The 20,032-nt window shown below is 42.6% G+C and overlaps 1 protein-coding gene across 1 annotated transcript in view; it reads left to right on the top strand.

Annotated features, from left to right (window-relative positions):
- Window positions 1-20,032, top strand: part of LOC126480996 (cancer-related nucleoside-triphosphatase homolog) — a 73,443-nt gene that overhangs the window by 16,223 nt on the left and 37,188 nt on the right. The window contains exon 2 of the mRNA XM_050104442.1: window positions 4,946-5,108. Coding sequence (XP_049960399.1) covers window positions 4,946-5,108 — 163 coding nt within the window. The remainder of the gene's footprint in view (window positions 1-4,945; window positions 5,109-20,032) is intronic.

Here is a 20,032-nt window from a genome sequence, read left to right as displayed (position 1 = left end):
ATATAAATACTTGATCCTCCACCCTTTCAGGTAGTTCTACAGTAGCAACTTGCACATTCATATGATGATAGCACTATACACTGTGTTTCATTCTCTCTACCACAGTTTTCTATAATGCATACTACCATTCTGTTGAAAGACTGTAATTCAACTTCAAGCTATTGCACTTCATTTTTAATAGACCACACATTTTGTTGAAAAATAGATAATTCTGGGCAAATTTCTGTGGCGTTTATGTGCTCTGATATGTTACATTCTATCTTTTGTGTACACGTTGAAGAAACTGCTTCAGAGAGGGGAGCCTGTTGTCATAAAGACCTAGTCCTTGTACCAATGGCAACAGGTATTTGATATTGTGTGGACTGACACCCACCTGCTCTACTATCACTAATTAAATACACCCACTTCCCTTTCCCAGTCCTGTTGATGTGCAGATCATGCCTAGTGTAGTCCCATCTCCTGCTAGTCCCCACCAGCACCAGTTGAATGTGTGTCAATGCCAGCACCTGCTTTGCATTGACTTGTTATACAGCACTACCAAGAGGAGACCAATTGTGCTACCAGAACAGCTCGATCATTCTTACATTAGTGCAGCCATTAAGGGAAGCTATCGCACTCAGGTCACCACCTACACTACACACGTTGTCCCGATCCGAACTGTTTCCTGTCCACTACTACCTAATCATCCTGACAGCAGTCTGTGTTGGTAACACCACTACTATGTTCTTAATTTGGTTTTTAAAACTGCTCACTAAGCTCTATGTTTCCACACTGGATCACAGTTGGAAAGAGTGAGCCAGCAAATGCTTTATACTCAAGCAATGAAAATTCCGTGTTGGAATATCAACAATATAAGGAAAAGCATTGATTGCTACTCACCGTAAAGATATGTTGAGTTGCTGACAGGCACAATGAAAAGACTGTTACACATTTAGCTTTTGGCCAAAGTATTCTTTAGAAAACACACACAAATTCATTCACACAAGCAAGCCTACCTCATGCACACATGGCAGTCATCTCAGGCAGCTTGGACCAGACTGCAACTGTCACATGAATGAAAGCAGCAACCTGGAGGGGACAGGGAAGGTGAAGGGATAGCAGGGTAAGGGGGGGGGGGGGCAGAGGCAGAGGGGGAGGGGGAGGAGTGCTGTCTGGTGGGCAGAGTTTGCAGGGACTAGATGGAGGTATGACAAAACTGCTACCATGTGCAGTGTCAAGAGGCTGAGGGGCAGGGAGATGTGGACAAGAAGGGGAGAAATGAGCAGTGAAAAAGGAGAGGAGCAGGGAAGGGGATAGATTGGTGGGCGAGTTGGCAGAGGATGGCACATAATGAAAGTGAGGTGATGCGAATAAGTAGAAAGTAGTGGGGTAGAGAGGGTGTAAACTGTTGGGTGGAGGGTGTGGTGACAGTAGGTTACTGTAGGGTGAGGCCAGGATAATTTCAGGAGCAGAGAATGTGTTGTAACGATAACTCCCATCTCACAGTTCAGAAAAACTTGTGGTGGAGGGGAGGATCCAGATGGCCCAGATTGTGAAGCAACCTTTGATATCAAGACTTTTATGTTTAGCTGCATTTTGTGCCAGGGGTGGTGTACTTTGCTCTTGGCCCGCAGATCGGTGGTGGCCATTCATCCTGGTGGGCAGCTGGTTGGTAGTCATATCAATATAAAAACCTGTGCAATGATTGCAGCAGAGTAGATGTGTAACGGCTGCTTTCATTGGTGGCCCGGCCTATGATGGGGCCTTTGAGAGGACTGGAATAGGAAGCACTGGGTGCATGGATTGGGCAGGTCTTGCTCCTGGATCTTCACAGGGATATGATCCCTGCGGCAGCCCCTCTGGTGTGGCTGCCCCATCTGAAAGTACAACACTTCCTGCAAGTGGAAAATTGGATTGGGCCTATTGCCCTCTTGGTATATGAGAGGACATATTTGCATTTCAGTACTGATTCATCATTTTAGAGTGAATGTTTTAATGTAAACACTAAAAACAGGGCCCAATATTGGAGGTTCTGTTTTATTATCTTCAGATCTTGAGATTGGGGACCAAAATGAGTTCAAAGGAGTTCATGGTCTATGACCATGTTATATACTCCCATAAAGGTGGATATGAAATGAAGACTAAGATCTACTACTCAATGTGAGTAAATGTATAATATCTACGTTTCAGAGATGAAACCAATTACAGCTTGGACCTATCTTAGTCTTAGTGCTATTACATCTTATGTAAAGCAAGTGTTTAGAGAGTTGATTATTTACCTTATGTGTGATTCACTAGGCATAGAGACAACTTTAATTTATTTTTTAGAGGCTATAAGTTTTGTGTTCTGTTATCCAATTAACCTGATACACTTCATTCACAGCCAGCTGAGTGGACAAGTAATGTCTGCAATGTGGGCTATAAAATTATTTAACAATTTTTAACTTGTGTTGAAAATATTGGAGTTATTTCAAATCCTTTGGTTTGGATGGTTTAAGTATGACTGCTAAATGTTGCACCAGCTTGATTCCATCTTTACTTCACCTATGTTGGAGGAATGGTTGTGCTGATTGGAAGAAGTACTCAACACTGCCTGAGATGAGCTGCTGATTATATTGAAATGCGCTATGTGTAAAATCTTGTAACTCGGTTACATTTGGTCATACAGAAAAGGTCAACACTTGATATAAACAGTATGTGTAAACTATTGAATTAAAAGCTGGCAGGAGTTTAAATATTATTATATAATAATACCCTTGGCCTGAACAACTGATTTGAACAAAGAATATTCTGTTTATAGAAAACACCAATTTTCAACCTCTGTTACTGATCCACAATGGTACACAAAACACATCAGAAACTGTTGCAGAAGCAGCAAAAAAAGCATGCCAAATTCAGAACAATGCAAAATCCCCAAGATTGGATAAGTTTCACGGAAGCTCAAAAATTAGTGTGGACGTCAATGCGAGATGCTTTTAATAGTTTCCACAATGAAACATTGTCTCAAAATATGGTAGAAAACCCAAAGAGATTCTGGTCGTATCTAAAGTACATCAGTGGCAAAAAACAGCCAATACCGTAGCTGCGCAGTAGCGATGGAAATGTTACCGATGATGGTGCTATTAAAGCAGAGTTACTAAATACAGTTTTCTGTAATTCCTTCACGAAAGAAGACAAAGCAAATATTCCAGAATTCAACATAAAAGTAGATATTTTAGGTGTTGCGAAACAAGTCAAATCACTTAAGAAGGGCAAGTCTTCCAGTCCAGATGGTATACCAGTCAGGTTCCTTTCAGAGTATGCAGATGCAATAGCACCTTTCTTAGCAATCATATACAACCGCTCACTTGACAAAAGTTCTGTTCCTAAAGACTGGAAAGTAGCACAGGTCACACCAATATTCAAGAAAGGAAATAGGAGTAACCCATTGAATTACAGACCCACATCACTGACCTCAATTTGCGGTAGGATTTTGGAGCATACACTGTACTCGAACATTATGAATCACCTTGAAGAAAATGACTTATCGATACATAACCAACACAGATTCAGAAAATATCGTTCTTGTGCGACGCAGCTAGCTCGTTATTCCCATGAAGTAATGAGCGCTGTCGACAAGGGATCTCAGATCAATTCCATATTCCTAGATTTCCAGAAGGCTTTTGATACTGTTCCTCACAAGCGACTATTAATCGAATTGCATGCGTATGGAATATCGTCTCAGTTGTGTGACTGGATTCATGATTTCCTCTCGGAGAGGTCGTTCGTAGTGATAGATGGTAAATCATCGAGTAGAACAGAAGTGATATCTGGCATTCCGCAAGGTAGTGTCATAGGCCCTCTGCTGTTCCTGATTTACATAAATGATCTAGGTGATAATCTGAGAAGCCCCCTTAGACAGTTTGCAGATGACGCTGTAATTTACCATCTAGTAAAATCATCAGACGAACAATTCTAATTACAAAATGATCTAGAGAGAATTTCTGTATGGTGTGAAAAGTGGCAATTGGTACTAAACAAAGGAAAGTGCGAGGTCATCCACATGGGTCCTAAAAGAAATCTGATAAATTGGCTATACGGTAAATCGCACAAATATAAGGGGTGTCAATTTGACTAAATACCTAGGAATTACAATTACGAGCAACTTAAATTGGAAAGACCACATAGATAATATTGTGGGGAAGGCGAAGCAAAGACTGCGCTTTGTTGACAGAACACTTAGAAGATGCGGCAAACCCACTAAAGAGACACCCTACATTACACTTGTCCGTCCTCTGCTGGAATATTGCTATGCAGTGTGGTATCCTTACCAGGTAGGATTGACGGAGGACATCGAAAAAGTGCAAAGAAGGGCAGCTCGTTTCATGTTATTGTGCAATAGGGGTGAGAGTGTCACTGATATGGTACACGAGTTGGGGTGGCAGTCACTGAAACAAAGGTGGTTTTCACTGCGACGAGATCTATTTTCGAAATTTCAATCACCAACTTTCTCTTCCGAATGGGAAAATATTTTGTTGATACCCACCTACATAGGGATAAATGATCATAATAATAAAATAAGAGAAATCAGAGCTCGAACAGAAAGATTTAGGTGTTCCTTTTTCCCACTAGCCATTCGAGAGTGGAATGGTAGAGAAGTAGTATGAAAATGGTTCGATGAACCCTCTGCCAGGCACTTAAGTGTGAATTTCACAGTAACCATGTAGATGTAGATGTACAAAATGTACAGATGAGCTGTTTATTATATTACTGTCACCTACATTTGTACAGTGTTCAGATCATTCAGTTCCATAAATTTTACATGCCAGTCCAGTAATGTGACTGTTCCTCCATACTCGCTCAGTGCTTGTTCTTCATACAGTGATAGTTTGTGTGATCTGTTCAGCACAGCATTTGTCCGCAGAGAATATTGACTGCAATGTCTGATGGACAGAAGGTTTCTAATTGTATTCATTTTTTGACTCAGGAATTGGTAAAACAACTTTAATCAAAAAGATATATGATTCACTGAAAGTCAAAGGTGTTGAAGCTAAAGGCTTCTTCACAGAGGAAGTATGTGAGAGTGGAAGGAGAATTGGATTTGACATTGTGGCTCTGGATGGAAGAAGAGGAGAGTTAGCAAGAGTACGGTAAGTCCTAGCTTCTGTTCCTTTATAAATGTAGCTTTTATTCGTAAGTTCAGCTATATGTGTTAAAGGAACATACCAGACCACCTTCATTTTACTGGTGACTGTGAACTGTTTGTCTGTAGTGCAGATAAACTTAAAGCACAAACATTAAAACTCAAAAGAACTATTAAAATATGAGACTAAAATAATGCAATACACACTTAAAAGAATGTAGTCAAATTAACTATGAAGTCGTATCACTAGTTAACCATGTTTTGTATTTTGGATAGTTTAAGACAATGTCTGGAGAGACATTTAAAGAAATAAACTGAAATGCTTTTGCATGGGTGGTTTTTGCTACATTAAATAGGGCCTTCAAAATTAAATATCAAATGTATCAGCGAAATAAAGTTTATAATCATTGTGTACCATCAGTTTTCATTTATGGAACTGAGACAATGGTTGTTAACATGAAAAGCATACAGAAACTTATGGTTGCTTGCAAAGCAATGGAGAGATGTATGTTGGAAATCATTTGGAGAGGCAAGATAATAGGTGCATTGGTGAGGGACTGGAAGACATAGTTTTGACTGCAATAAAAACAAAGTGAATGTAGAGGTTGCATTTAGTCTGGCAAATTTATGGTAAGTGAGCAAAGGATATTCCTTGCTAGATTCAAAGTAGTAAGAAAATACAAGATAATGGTGTGCTGGAATGTTGGTAGAAAGCAGGCATGAGCAGCAAAGAATGTGTATAGTGGAATATTTCCACTATATGGTAAATTATATCATCTGTAAAATAATATTTTAATATATACATTTTTTCTTCTATCTATAGCACATTGTTCTTGTTGGACAGTGATGTTGTGCATCACTGCTTCTTCCACTGTCTGTGGTGGTGTTTGATTTTTGATATGTATGTAGGAGTTTCAGTTGTTCTTTGTTGGCATTTTTTATTTGAAGGTAGTCTTCGTCTTAACCTGTCTAGAAAACACATGACTAATTTCTGATTTTGAACATTTAAATGGGATTTAAATCAACACTGGTCTCACTTGTTCACTTCATTTCATGACAGTAGATGCTGACTGCAGTGGGTTTCTGCAGTTTTCTGGTCATGAACACATACAGTTTTTTAACCGAAATTGTGACTAGTGCCGTACGTCAGTAAATAACTCAAAACATTGTGCTCATGAAAGGGGCACGTAGAAGAACCATGGCTTTGCTTTAGAAGAATTGTTGACCATGCACTTGATAGATATGTACCTAATAGTACAGTTCATTATGGGAATGATGCTCCAAGTGTAGTCACTGTAAAGAAACCTCTAAAGAGACTGAGACTGCTGCATAATAGTTGTACAGCAAAACGTAGGGCTAGCAATATGGAGATACTGAATGAAATGTGTTTGGCTGTCAAGAGGGCACTGCACGAGGCTTTTGACAACTTCGGTGGCAAATATTATCGAAAGATCTCTCACAAAACCCAAAGAAATTCTGGTTATGTGTAAAGGCTGTTAGTGGTTCCACAGTAAATGACTAGACACTCATGCATGAGACAGGGCCTGAAACTGAAACTGAGGGTAGCAAAGAGGAAATAGAAACACTGTACTCAGTTTTCAAATCTGAGTGTACAAATGAAAATTCTCTCACCACTGCAAAGATGAGTGATATAGATGTTAATAACAGTGGTGTTGAAAAACAGCTAAAGTCACTAAAATCAAACAGAGTTTCATGGGCTGATGGGATCCCTGTCAGATTCTACATTGAACTTGCAGCTGAGTTAACCTGTCTTTGAATGCCCAGTAGATGGGAGGAAACGAAGGTCACACCCATATGCAAGAAGATTATAAGGAGTTATCTGCAAAACTATCATCCAGTATCCTTGACATCCATTTACTCTACTAATGTATCTACATACACATTCCACAAGCCACTGTACAGTGTGTGGTGGATGCTACCCTGTACCACTAGTAGTCTTTCCCCTCCCTGTTCCACACACAATTAGAGCGAGGAAAAAATGGCTATCTATAGGCATCCATATGAGCTCTAATTTCTCGTATCTTATCTTTGTAGTCTTTACAATAGAAGTATGTTAGCCTCAGTAGAATGGTTCTGCGGTCAGCTTCAAGTGCAAGTTCTCTAAATTTTCTCAGGGAATCCCATTTGAATTCCCAAAGCTTCTCTGTAATACTTACTTGTTGTTTGAACCTACCAGTAACAAATGTAACAGTCCATCTTTGAACTGCTTTGATGTCTTTCTTTAATCCAATCTTTTGTGGCTCCCAAACATTTGAACAGTATGCAACAATGTGTAACACTAGTGTTCTGTTTGCGGTCTCCTTTACTGATGAACCACACCTTCCTAAAATTCCCTCAATAAACATAAGTTGACCATTCACCTTCCTTACCACAATCCTCATGTGCTCATTCTATTTCATTCATCCGCATTAATTGACATTTTTCTACATTTAGAGCTAGCTGCCATACATTACAACAACTAGAAATTTTGCCTAATTCATATCGTATCCTCGTAGTCATTCAACTTCAACACGTTTCCTTACTCCTCAGCATCCTCAGCATACAGCTACAGATTGCTGCTCACCCATTTGGCCAGATCATTTAATAGCAGTCCTATCATACCTCTGTGGGGGACTCTTTGTAATACATCTCTGATAAACAAGCAGAACATATTCTAAGGCCAACCATAATGATCTTCATTGAACAGAATGGCCTTGCCCATGCCAACCAGCATGGATTCTGAAAACACTGATCATTAAAACCAAACTCAGACTTTTCTCACTGGACATACTGAATGCCAGGCATCAAAGCAATCAGTTAGATTTCTATTTTGCCCTCTCATTTATTTTCCTTCTTCATCCTCTTATTCCTAGCTTTGATATTTTCTTCTGCTTCATTCAGTCGTTGCTTATGTGCTCTTCCTTTTAATCTTCTTCCTGTTGGTTTCCATTGGAAGAGCCTCTTTGTAGTTCTTGTGTCCTGCATCTTTAGGGCATGTCCCAGCCAGGCTTTTCTTTTACTTTTAATTAGCTGTACAATATCAGCTCCTTATATAAGATGATCCAAATCATAATTGGTCCTTGCTCTCCAGATACCATTATTATTTTGGATACCTCCATAAATTTTGCATAGTATTCTTCATTCTAACTCTCTGAGTTGTTGTTCATCAGTGCTGGCTAGCGCCCATGCTTCATATTCATATGTAAGCACTGGCCTAATATTAACCTTATATATAGTCATTTTGAGCAGTCATTTTATTATCCTAGATGTCATTACCTTTTTAAATGTGTGATAACACTTGATCTTGTAGTCCTACTGAACAGAATGGATAAAGTTATGGGGGAAGAATATAATATAAGAATTAATAAAGCAAAAACAAAAGTAATGGCATGTGACAAAAAAGATCAAGTGAAAGTCCAAGTTCATGTAGGCAATGAACTGCTTGAACAAGTTGATAAATTTACTTATCTGGGCAGTAATATTACCAGGGATGGAAGGAGCAAGGCAGAAGTAAGAAGTAGAATTACTCAAGCAAAGGCTGCTTTTAACAAGAAGAAAAACATCTGAACATCTAAGAGCATCAGCCTTGAAATCAGGAAAAGATTTTTGAAATCATATGTGTGGAGTGTGGCATGCTATGGGTGTGAAACATGGACTCTCAGGACAGAGGAAGACCAGAAGCTAAATTCTTTTGAAATGTGGTGCTATAGACGCATGCTCAAAATAAAATATATCGACAAGGTCACAAACGAAGTGGTTCTGGAAAGAGCAGGTGAGAAGAGAAGCTTCTGGAGTTTCAAGAGCTCTTGATAAGAATTCAAAGTGGTGCAAACATTGAAACTTGCTTTAAATGTTCAAAAATATAAAATTGTGAACTCCACAAAATGAAAAAAATCTAGTGTTCTATGACTACAGTATCAATAAGTCTCTTTTGGAATTAGTCAACTAATACAAATACCTGGATGAAACACTTTGTAGGATATGAAATGGAATGATCACATAGGCTGAGTTGTAGGTAAAGCAGGTGGCAGACTTAAGTTTATTGATAGACTACTACAGAAATGCTATCAGTCTGCAAGGGGGATTGCTTACAAATCATTCATGTGAACCATCCTAGAATATTGCTGATGTTTGTGGGACCTGCACCAGATAGGGCTAATAGTGATATTGAATGTATGCAGAGAAGGTCAACACAAATGGTCACCAGTTTGTTTGATTCATTGGCGATACTGAAGAAACTGTACTGGCAGACAGTTGAAGACAGATGCAAAGTATCCCACTAAAGATTACTTACAAAGTTCCAAGAACTGGCTCTGAATGATGGTTCTAGAAATATACTACAGTCCTCTATATATCACTCCTGTCAGGATTGTGATTACAGGATTGGATTAATTACAGCATGCACAGAGGCATTTGAACAGTCATTCTTCCCTCGCTCCGTATGTGAATGCAATGAGAAGAAACCCTGATAACTGGTACAGTGGGAAGTGCCCTCTGCCATGCACTTCACTGCAGGTTGTGTAGTATGGATGTAGATGAAAATGTGTGGTATCACATTCACAACATTCAGCTAGGGCATACAGTCCAGTATTGAAGTTGTCTGCAGATTGTCCTTCCCGTTGTAATTGTTGGTTGAGCATTAATCACTTAGTTATGTTCCTTTTTGGTATAAAATGATTGCCAAAAAGGTTTTCGACTTCTCTGTGTTCTCTGCACTGTTATTGTGTTAGGCATGTCACAAATGCATCATCAACTTGCAGACCCATACAATAAATGAATCGACCTATATGGTGAGTGGTGGGCTTTAAATTCCATTCTGGTGTTTCTCAAATTTTTTGAAATTGTGTGAGCCAAAGATGTCATTCCTTTGTGTGACCAACATCAAATTATTTGATGTGCACACAATTCTGACATGTTGTAATCAATCAATGATAGTGGCAACATTCCAATAAGTCCAGCACTCTACCACTCCTTCTGAAGTAGTTGTTTTTGGCAAATTCCTGTCCAAAATATAAGTCTATAAGAGACAAGACGCCACACTGAGTCTCAGTGGTGTAGTATCTTCTCATTAAACAGTTATTGTTTTAGTTCTCTAAAGACTTCCTCAATTTGGTCGGTTCATGCCCAGGTATCATTTGTTTACACTGCTGCTTGAGAAGAGGATTATCAAACAAAAACCCACTCACTTATTTGTGATGTAAACCAGACTCAAACGTGTTCTTAAATGTTAATAGTTTGTGGGTGCAATAAATCTGTATGTGACCATTAGCTTTTCAGGATCTGGTTTTATTCCTTGATCACTAATGACACATCCAAGGAATTTTGTTTGTTCAACAATTCTAGTTTCAATGCTCCTTTATTCAGAGCTGCAAAAATACTGTTTATTAAATAATGATTATCTTCTCAATTTGAACTTGAAAACAAAGTATCATTCACATAGACAGTAATACCCAAAAAAGCTCTACCTAATACTCTGTGGGATTTCTGTTGGGTTTTAGCCCAAGAAAAACACACTTAATGTCGTAAGACTCGATATATTTTGTACAAACAGCCACAGTACAACACATCATACTGTGAACTGAAAAGCAAGATGGCAAGAGCCATTAGTTTACAGAGTTTAGTTTACAAAGAACTTGTGATAGCGGAGATACGTTATTTGTACTTGTAGATGCCACACAGCAACCTCCCCTCCCTCCCCCCTCCCACACACACAAACACACATGCACATCCCCCCCCCCCCCCTCCACACCCACCCACCCAGTGTGGTGCACAGTTTGAGCACAGTGGAAAGGGGGCGTGACCAGTGACAGAGTTGGTGTGATGGGGATGTCCATATCCGGAGGTTGTTGCAACAGGGACCACACTGGGAGGACGACTCCTGTAGGTGATGTGGGTGAATGAGGCGTTGGCCCTCGTGTGAGGGCAGCATTTGAACCATAACCCTCCCTAAGGGGGTTACTGTAGCTCGAGTTGTCCTGCAGCAGGATGAAGATGTGGTTGTTGTCAATGACGATGGTGACATCCTCCACACATTTGGGTGGGACATCGGTTTGCAGAACCACTGGAAGGGTAGGGGGGGAGGAGGTAGAGAGAGAGGGAGGGCAAGAACCCGAGGAACGGCATTGATGGTGATGCAGGCGCATGTTCAGATGAGGGCTGCAGCAGCAGCTCTGAGGGGTCATAGCTTGAGGGTGAGTTCTCAGTCTGGGAGGCTGCATAATGTCGTCGGGTGTGAAAGATGTGGGTCAAAGAGTGCAGGTCTCACACAATGGAGAGAAACAGTGATTAGCAAACCTTTAACCTGGATATCCATCGTGTTAGCAGTGCGATTTATGACCTCATATGGGCCTGAGTATGGTGGGGTGAGTGGGGCCCAGATGGTGTCATCGTGGAGAAAAAAGAACTCGCATGACAGGAGATCGGAGGGCATGGAAGAGCATGGGGTAGTATGGCTAGATGAGGGGTCAGGGAAATGTTTGCAAAATGCATTCGGATCTGGCTTACAAAGTCAGGAAGGGAGGTGGGATTGTCGGGGAGAGGGGGGGGGGGGGGGGAGGTAGCTTGTAACAGCTCCCCAGAGAGGACAGGGTTTTCACCACACACGAACTCACTCATGGTGCCCTTGATATCAGGTTTGTAAGATGACCATAGGCCGAGGAGTATCCACAGGAGGGCCTCAGTCCAAAGACTGTCATTACACTGCAGTGCTGTCTTGAAAGTGCGATGCCACCATTCTGCCAGTCTGTTTGCTTGCGGATGGTAGGCAGTCATGTGACATTTGATGATACCACACAGCTGGTAGAGTTCGGCAGAGAGTGCTGATTCAAACTGCCGGCCCTGGTCGGTGGTGACTGTAGCGGGGCATGCAAAGAGGGAAATCCAGGAAGAAACAAAAGCCTTAGCCACAGTTTTGATGGTTATGTTGGTGAGAGGTACGGCCTCTACCCACCGAGATAAACAATCGATGCATGAAAGAACATAACGGAAGCCCTCTGAGGAGGGAGGGGGGGGGGGGGGGGGGGGGGAAGGGGGCCAGTCAGGTCCAGATGCACATGGTGAAAGTGGCCAGATGGTATGTCGAATTTGTGAAGAGGTGGAACAGTGTGCCTGGTGACTTTGTTGCACTGGCAGGTGACGCAATTCCGGGCCAAGGTCTGACAATCGCACTTCATGTCTCACCACACAAATCATTCGGACACGAGGCATGTCGATGACATAATTCCGGGGTGTGCTAGACAATGTAGTGTGTGAAACATTGAATGGTGGAGGGGAGTGAGGATGAGGGATCGAAGGGTGCCAGTAGAAGAGTCGCACCAGACTTCCTCTCAGACGCCCGGGGAATTTTGCTTTGGTGAAAGACAGCGAAGTGGATGTGCTGTTGAGGAGTTGCTGTGTATCCTCATCCTGGTTCTGTAAGGACGAGAGGTCAGAAAGGTCGATGACCATTGAGATGGCACTAATGCGGAAAAGGAAATCTGCAACGATGTTGTCAGCACCTTTGATATGGCAGACATCAGTAGAGAACTGAGAGATGAAATCAAAATGCTAAAAGTGATGGGGAGGAGGGCCGAGAGGGGGCTTGCATATGGCATCTGCTACTGGCTTATGGTCGGTCAGGATGTGGAAAGCTCGGCCCTCGACGTAGGGGCAGAAGTGTGAACTGCTAAAGGTTCACGGTTGAAGGCTGAGTATTTTTGTTGGGTGCGTGGAAGCTTCTTCTAAAAGAACTGAAGTAGCATGACCACATAGTTGTGGCATTGTTTGAAGAGTTCAGTATCCGAGATTGGATGAGCGAAGGTGATGGCTTGTGCGAGAGAGTGCTTCAGGGCCTGAAAGGCTGCGTGCATTGGTTCTGTCCACAGAACGGGGCATGTCCCTGAATTTGCTTGCTGCTGAGGGCTTTAGTGAGGGCGGCCTGGGTGTCAGCTGCTGCAGGCAAATGACGACGGTAGCAGTTTATCATTCCCAGGAACCGTCGGAGCTCTTTGTATGTTGTAGGGAGTGGAATGGATAAGATTGGTTGCACCTTCGATTCAGGGGGGTGTATACTGACGGCCAAGACTGTGTACCCCAAGAATTGGACAAGTTATTGGTGTAGTTGCAGTTTGTCAGTGTTAACCTCGACTCCGTTAGATGAGAGAGTGTCCTTTACTATCGCCATGTGGTGTTCGCGATCTTGCGTGAATTTGCTGAAAATCAAGATATTGTCGAGATATACAAAACAGAAATCAAACTGGAGCGAGAGAGAGTCAATAAAGCATTGACATGTCTCAGCGGCATTTTTTGACCCAAATGGCATGAAATGGTACTCGTACAACCCACAAGGAGTGATAATTGCCGTTTTCGGAATATCGTCAGGTGCAACTGGGATTTGGTGATAAGTGCATTTGTAATCCAGTACACTGAAAATTGTAGCACCTGCAAGAAGGTGAATGAAGCGGAAATGTTCGGTGCTGGATAATTCTAGCATTCAAGAGTCTGTAATCGCCACACATACGAAAGAAGCCATCCTGTTCACGGGTTACTATCGGAGGGCTGTAAAATTCCTGCCTCAATAAGTTCCTGTATTTGCTGGCGAGCCGAGCGTAACTTGGGTGGGTCAAGGCTGTGGGCCTTTTGGTGAATAGGTGTGCCCTCGGATGTGATGATATGACGAACAGTTCCATTTATGATGGTGGAAACCAAATGTTCGATGACTGCACGCAGGCAGGGTGTGGTGTTGGTTGATTTATTAGGGGCGCATGGCTTGGAAACAGTGTAGTTCTCTACTCGAGAGGGTAATGGCAATGAAATGTCACATGTTTGTTATGTTGGCAGTTTGTGAGTGCCGAGCGTGTGACAGGTGTGAATGGTGTGCGTAGAGGTTGTCTATTGTCTGTAGTTTGCGAGAGAGGTGCCCTTGGCAGTGGCAGTGCTGCTAGCACGCGTGGAGCTATGGAGCGAGCTGTGCAAGGAGGCACAAGAAGGGGGGGGAATGTTTACCAACACACTGGGTGGGCACGCATGTGGTGGCGGTGGTTGGGGTCGGAGCCCAGATGGCTGGGTTGTCGTGAGGCACATGAGCCTCAGTTTGTGAAACAAATGAGATGCGGAACAAACTTGATGCGGGTGGGGGAGGCGAGGGTAACACTGTGCAGTTCATACTGGAGTCACACGAGATAAGTGTGGTGTTGTTAACCTGTGTGCTGTTGTCGGTGAAGCTGTCAGGTGCGGCAAATGAAGGCTCGGGTGTCGGCACTGCCGAGCAGTGTGAATTGATGCGGGCGATAATCACGGCAAGCTCGTCCTTGCGTGTGCAATACGATATTTCAAAATGGCATTTTCACAGCAGTGGGCACATGTCTTGACACTTTCTGCCCAGACACGATTCACAGTTGCACAAGTACTGCTCGCGACAGCCGTGCACTTATGCACTAAACAATTAACAGTGTTTACACTCAGAGCAGGTGGCGGAGCATGGTCACATGGGATGTGAGATTTAGAGGTGTGGTGAAACAGAGAACCTAGAATGACATTTGGAGACAGTTGGTTGTGAGATAAGATGTCAATTCCCGAGATCAGTTCTGTGATGTCCACTACATGAAAGATCCAGGGGAGAGAGCGCCATTAGAGAGGTGGAGTTTGAAGCTCAATGGAGCTGCAGGTCTGGAGTGTAGGTGAGTTCACGCTCACAGGAGAGGGCATATGTTTGTTAGGGGGCATGTGACCATCGATTTAGGAACGGTTGAAATGTCAGCAAACGGTTTAGTACAGGTGGTTGAACATGGGGCTCCATAGCACATAACCCCTGCTGTAACCTCCCCCTCACTTATCGACCTTAATGACAGTGAAAAATTAAACCGCGTGTACCCAATAGAAATTTGGGAAAAGCAATCTTCACCGAAGTTAATCTGTTGGTAAATAGGGAGGAAAGGGTTACATCTAAATGAAAGGAAAAATGCAAATGAAATTGGTGGAAATTAATTTTGAAAAAGGGTAAAGTTGATGAAGAAAGTAAATGTGCAGTCGTTGTGTTAACAACTAACTGGCGTTGATTAGATATTTGAGATTTCGGGAAAACTACAGTCACCAGTCCTATGGACAACTACTAGAATAACTGAAAAAGAAAGGTTAATGCACATGTAATTAGCATTAAAAGCGTGGCAACTGAAGGTTGACACATGTTGTGTGAAAACTGAATGTTTGTCAGAAGTAATAAATTTTGCTACACTCTGACTTAATTTAGCAAAAGAATTAATAAAACCGGAAAATTGAAAGTTAATTTAGTGACTGAAATTAATAGTGAACTTTGTTTCTGAAGCACTACGAAATTAAATTAAATAGGGTTAGTCATGGGCTACCTCAACAATCATCTCAAAAGCAACTTGAATCTATGCAATTTAGAAATAAGAGATTTAACTTTGAACTTGAATTAAATGATTTTGAACAATTAACAGTAGTAAAATTTAGTACGTACCAAGCTGAGATGCAGTCACATGTAAGCTAAAATATGGTAACAAAACCCGCACTCTTAATTTGTGCTTGTGCAACCTAAATATAGTTCTGTTTGGGTAATGAAGCCAGCTATGAATACTTTAACTGAACTTTGAAATTAAAGCAGTGAAATGGAATGATATTACTTTAATGCTGGCGTTTGAATTTCAATGACACTCGGGTTCATTTCGGAAAAGAAAGGGACCCTGCTTGGTAATGCAGTTGAGACAGTGAACAACAAAGAGTCATGCTAAGTTGCTGTATTTTAGTGATGCAAATGGAACAGTTTGAAAAGCTGAGGTCTGCCATATATTTCTAAACTTTACGTGCCTTCCGTCTTCCTTGTTGGTTGATTGAAGGTTTGAAGTAGTCAATCGAGGAGGTGGCGACAATGCCGCCCGTCGCTGTTGCAGAAGCTGGATGTTGGCGCGCCTTCTTCTCGACATGGTCACCAGGCGAAACGGGCTCTTGATGTGTGCCACCTAATGTTTCCCATCCACGAAACCGTGCCAGAAACTATTGTAGCAAGTCGAGCGCAGTTACATGCTGCAAAACCCCAAAAGCGCGGCAACTCATGGGAGCGTCACTCAACACACCTGCTCCACCACCCTACTCCAGCCAGACTCTGCACTGCCCGCGCTCCACGCAGCAGAGCCAACACTACCAAAGATCATACACACTTTGGTTTTCCACACGACCTATCGATGTAATCGTTCGATAGCATAGTTTTCCCTAGGCAAGACCCAGCATAAAAATACAAAGTGAAACTTCCTGGCAGATTAAAACTGTGTGCCCGACCGAGACTCGAACTCGGGACCAGGTCCCGAGTTCGAGTCTCGGTCGGGCACACAGTTTTAATCTGCCAGGAAGTTTCATATCAGTGCACACTCCGCTGCAGAGTGAAAATCTCATTCTGAATACAAATAGTATTTACAAAACAAATATATATATATATATATATATATATATATATATATATATATATATATATATATAAAAATAGAGGGAAACATTCCACGTGGGAAAAATATATCTAAAAACAAAGATTATGTGACTTACCAAACAAAAGCGCTGGCAGGTCGATAGACACACAAACATACACACAAAATTCCAGCTTTCGCAACCAACGGTTGCTTCATCAGGAAAGAGGGAAGGAGAGGGAAAGACGAAAGGATGTGGGTTTTAAGGGAGAGGGTAAGGAGTCATAGGAATCCCAGGAGTGGAAAGACTTACCTTAGGGGGAAAAAAGCACAGGTATACACACACACACACACACACACACACACACACACACACACACATCCATCCGCACGTACACAGACATAAGCAGACATTTGTAAAGGCAAAGAGTTTGGGCAGAGATGTCAGTCGAGGCGGAAGTAAAGAGGCAAAGATGTTGTTGAAAGACAGGTGAGGTATGAGTGGCGGCAACTTGAAATTAGCGGAGGTTGAGGCCTGGCGGATAACGAGAAGTGAGGATATACTGAAGGGCAAGTTCCCATCTCCGGAGTTCTGATAGGTTGGTGTTAGTGGGAAGTATCCAGATTAACCAGACAGTGTAACACTGTGCCAAGATGTGCTGGCCGTGCACCAAGGCGTGTTTAGCCACAGGGTGATCCTCATTACCAACAAACACTGTCTGCCTGTGTCCGTTCATGCGAATGGACAGTTTGTTGCTGGTGCCACTTCCTTATACACAAATATTCCGGGCCTCGCTGTGATGGAGCACTTCCTTTCACACCGACCACCTGCCACCCTACCTAAAACCTCTTTCCTCATTACCTTAGCCAGCTTCATCCTGACTCACAACTTCTTCACTTTCGATGGCCAGACATACCGACAATTAAAGAGAACAGCCATGGGTACCAGGATGGCCCCCTTGTATGCCAACCTATTTATGGGTCGCGTAGAGGAAGCCTTCTTGGTTACCCAGGCCTGCCAACCTAAAGTTTGGTACAGATTTATTGATGACATCTTCATGATCTGGACTCACAGTGAAGAAGAACTCCAGAATTTCCTCTCCAACCTCAACTCCTTTGGTTCCATCAGATTCACCTCGTCCTACTCCTTGACGTTCACCTCCATCTGTCCAATGGCCAGCTTCACACGTCCGTCCACATCAAACCCACCAACAAGCAACAGTACCTCCATTATGACAGCTGCCACCCATTCCACATCAAACGGTCCCTTTCCTACAGCCTAGCTCTTCATGGCAAACGAATCTGCTCCAGTCCTGAATCCCTGAACCATGACACCAACAACCTGAGAACAGCTTTCGCATCCCGCAAGTACCCTCCTGACCTAGTACAGAAGCAATTAATCAGAGCCACTTCCTCAAACCCAGAACCTCCCACAGAAGAACCACAAAAGTGCCCCACTTGTGACAGGATACTTTCCGGGACTGGATCAGACTCTGAATGTGGCTCTCCAGCAGGGATACTACTTCCTCAAATCCTGCCCTGAAATGAGATCCATCCTTCATGAAATTCTCCCCACTCCACCAAGATTGTCTTTCCACTGTCCACCTAACCTTAGTAATCTCTTGGTTCATCCCTATGAAATCCCCAAACGACCTTCCCTACCCTCTGACTCCTACCCTTGTAACTGCCCCCGGTGTAAAACCTGTCCCATGCACCCTCCCACCACCACCACTTACTCCAGTCCTGTAACCCAAAAGGTGTACACGATCAAAGGCAGATCCACGTGTGAAAGCACCCACGTGATTTCCCAGCTGACCTGCCTACACTGTGAAGCCTTCTATGTGGGAATGACCAGCAACAAACTGTCCATTCGCATGAATGGTCACAGGTAGACAGTGTTTGTTGGTAATGAGGATCACCCTGTGGCTAAACATGCTTTGGTACACGGCCAGCACATCTTGGCACAGTGTTACACCGTCTGGGTTATCTGGATACTTCCCACTAACACCAACCTATCAGAACTCCGGAGATGGGAACTTGCCCTTCAATATATCCTCTATTCCCGTTACCCACCAGGCCTCAACCTCCGCTAATTTCAAGTTTCCGCTGCTCATACCTCACCTGTCATTCAACATCTTTGCCTCTGTACTTCCGCCTCGACTGATATCTCTGCCCAAACTCTTTGCCTTTACATATGTCTGCTTGTGTCTGTATATGTGCAGATGGATATATGTGTGTGTTTCCCACTAAGGTAAGTCTTTCCGCTCCCGGGATTGGAATGACTCCTTACTCGCTCCCTTAAAACCCACATCCTTTCGTCTTTCCCTCTCCTTCCCTCTTTCCTGATGAAGCAACTGTTGGTTGTGAAAGCTTGAATTTTGTGTGTGTGTTTGTGTTTGTTAGTGTCTCTATCAACATACCAACGCTTTCGTTTGGTGTGTATATATTGTAAAACAATTAGAATATATAAAGACACAGAAATGTCATATCTTCAGGTAACAAAATGAGGAAAAAATTTATAGTACAATAGATGGAAATAGGAGGATATGCATCTCCGGCATTACACTGCATGTCCCCATGTTGAGCCGACAACATTGCCAGTTACAATTGCAGTGGACAAGGGACATTGAGGAGGTGTGTGGATCAATGGAAACAGGATGCCTGATTGGATGGATCATATTTATTGATACGCCATGTCATTTGTGTCCACATATGCTATCATCCAGATGAATGACTGTCCGAAACACTTTCTGCACCATTGACACAGGCTGGTGGGGGTAGTATTGTAATATGCAGGACATTCATCTGAGCTTCCATGTGTCCTGTGGTAGCAACTAAAGACACCCTGACATCTATTGACCACAAGAACAACATTCTGGTCTACCTGCATCCCTCCTGCTCAATGTCTTCTCCAGTAACAATGATGGCATCTCATAGAAGGATAAGTATCCACGTCACAAGGCTGGAATCCTGCTACAGTGGTTTGAGGGGCATTATGGTGAACTCATGTTGACATCGTGGTCTCCAAATTCGCCTGATCTGAAAGTAATTGACACAACTGGGACACCATCAGGCACCAGCTCTGTGCTCACACACCACTGAACCGTAATTTACTGAATAGTGTAACCTGTGTGTAGACTTTTAGACTTAACGTTCTGAAAACCAAGAACTTGTTGAATCCATGCCACATGGAATTGCTGGTGTATTGTGTTCCAAAGGTGGATAAGCATGCTACTAAACAAGTGTCCATAATTGTTTGGCTGGTCAGTGTATTTCCCGTGTTGTCAGACTAGTAATTTCATGAAACCACAATTTCATTCAGATGGCATACATTGATAACTATTTCCATTCTAGCAATCTCTTTCCTACTATTACTGTTCTAAGCATGTTACTATCATTCAGTGACACCTCATTCTACCGTTGTAACAGAAAACAAACCAGTTTGCCATGATTTCTTCTATGGCAGTTGCCCTATACATGGCAAAATTATTTCGAGCTACCCCTGCTGCTTTCACACCTCTATTAAATCCAAAGTGAT

Source organism: Schistocerca serialis, chromosome 5, assembly GCF_023864345.2.
Source record: "Schistocerca serialis cubense isolate TAMUIC-IGC-003099 chromosome 5, iqSchSeri2.2, whole genome shotgun sequence".
NCBI lineage: Eukaryota > Metazoa > Arthropoda > Insecta > Orthoptera > Acrididae > Schistocerca > Schistocerca serialis.
The sequence above is the reverse complement of the archived record's forward strand: the minus strand, read 5'-3'. Positions and strand labels throughout refer to the sequence as shown.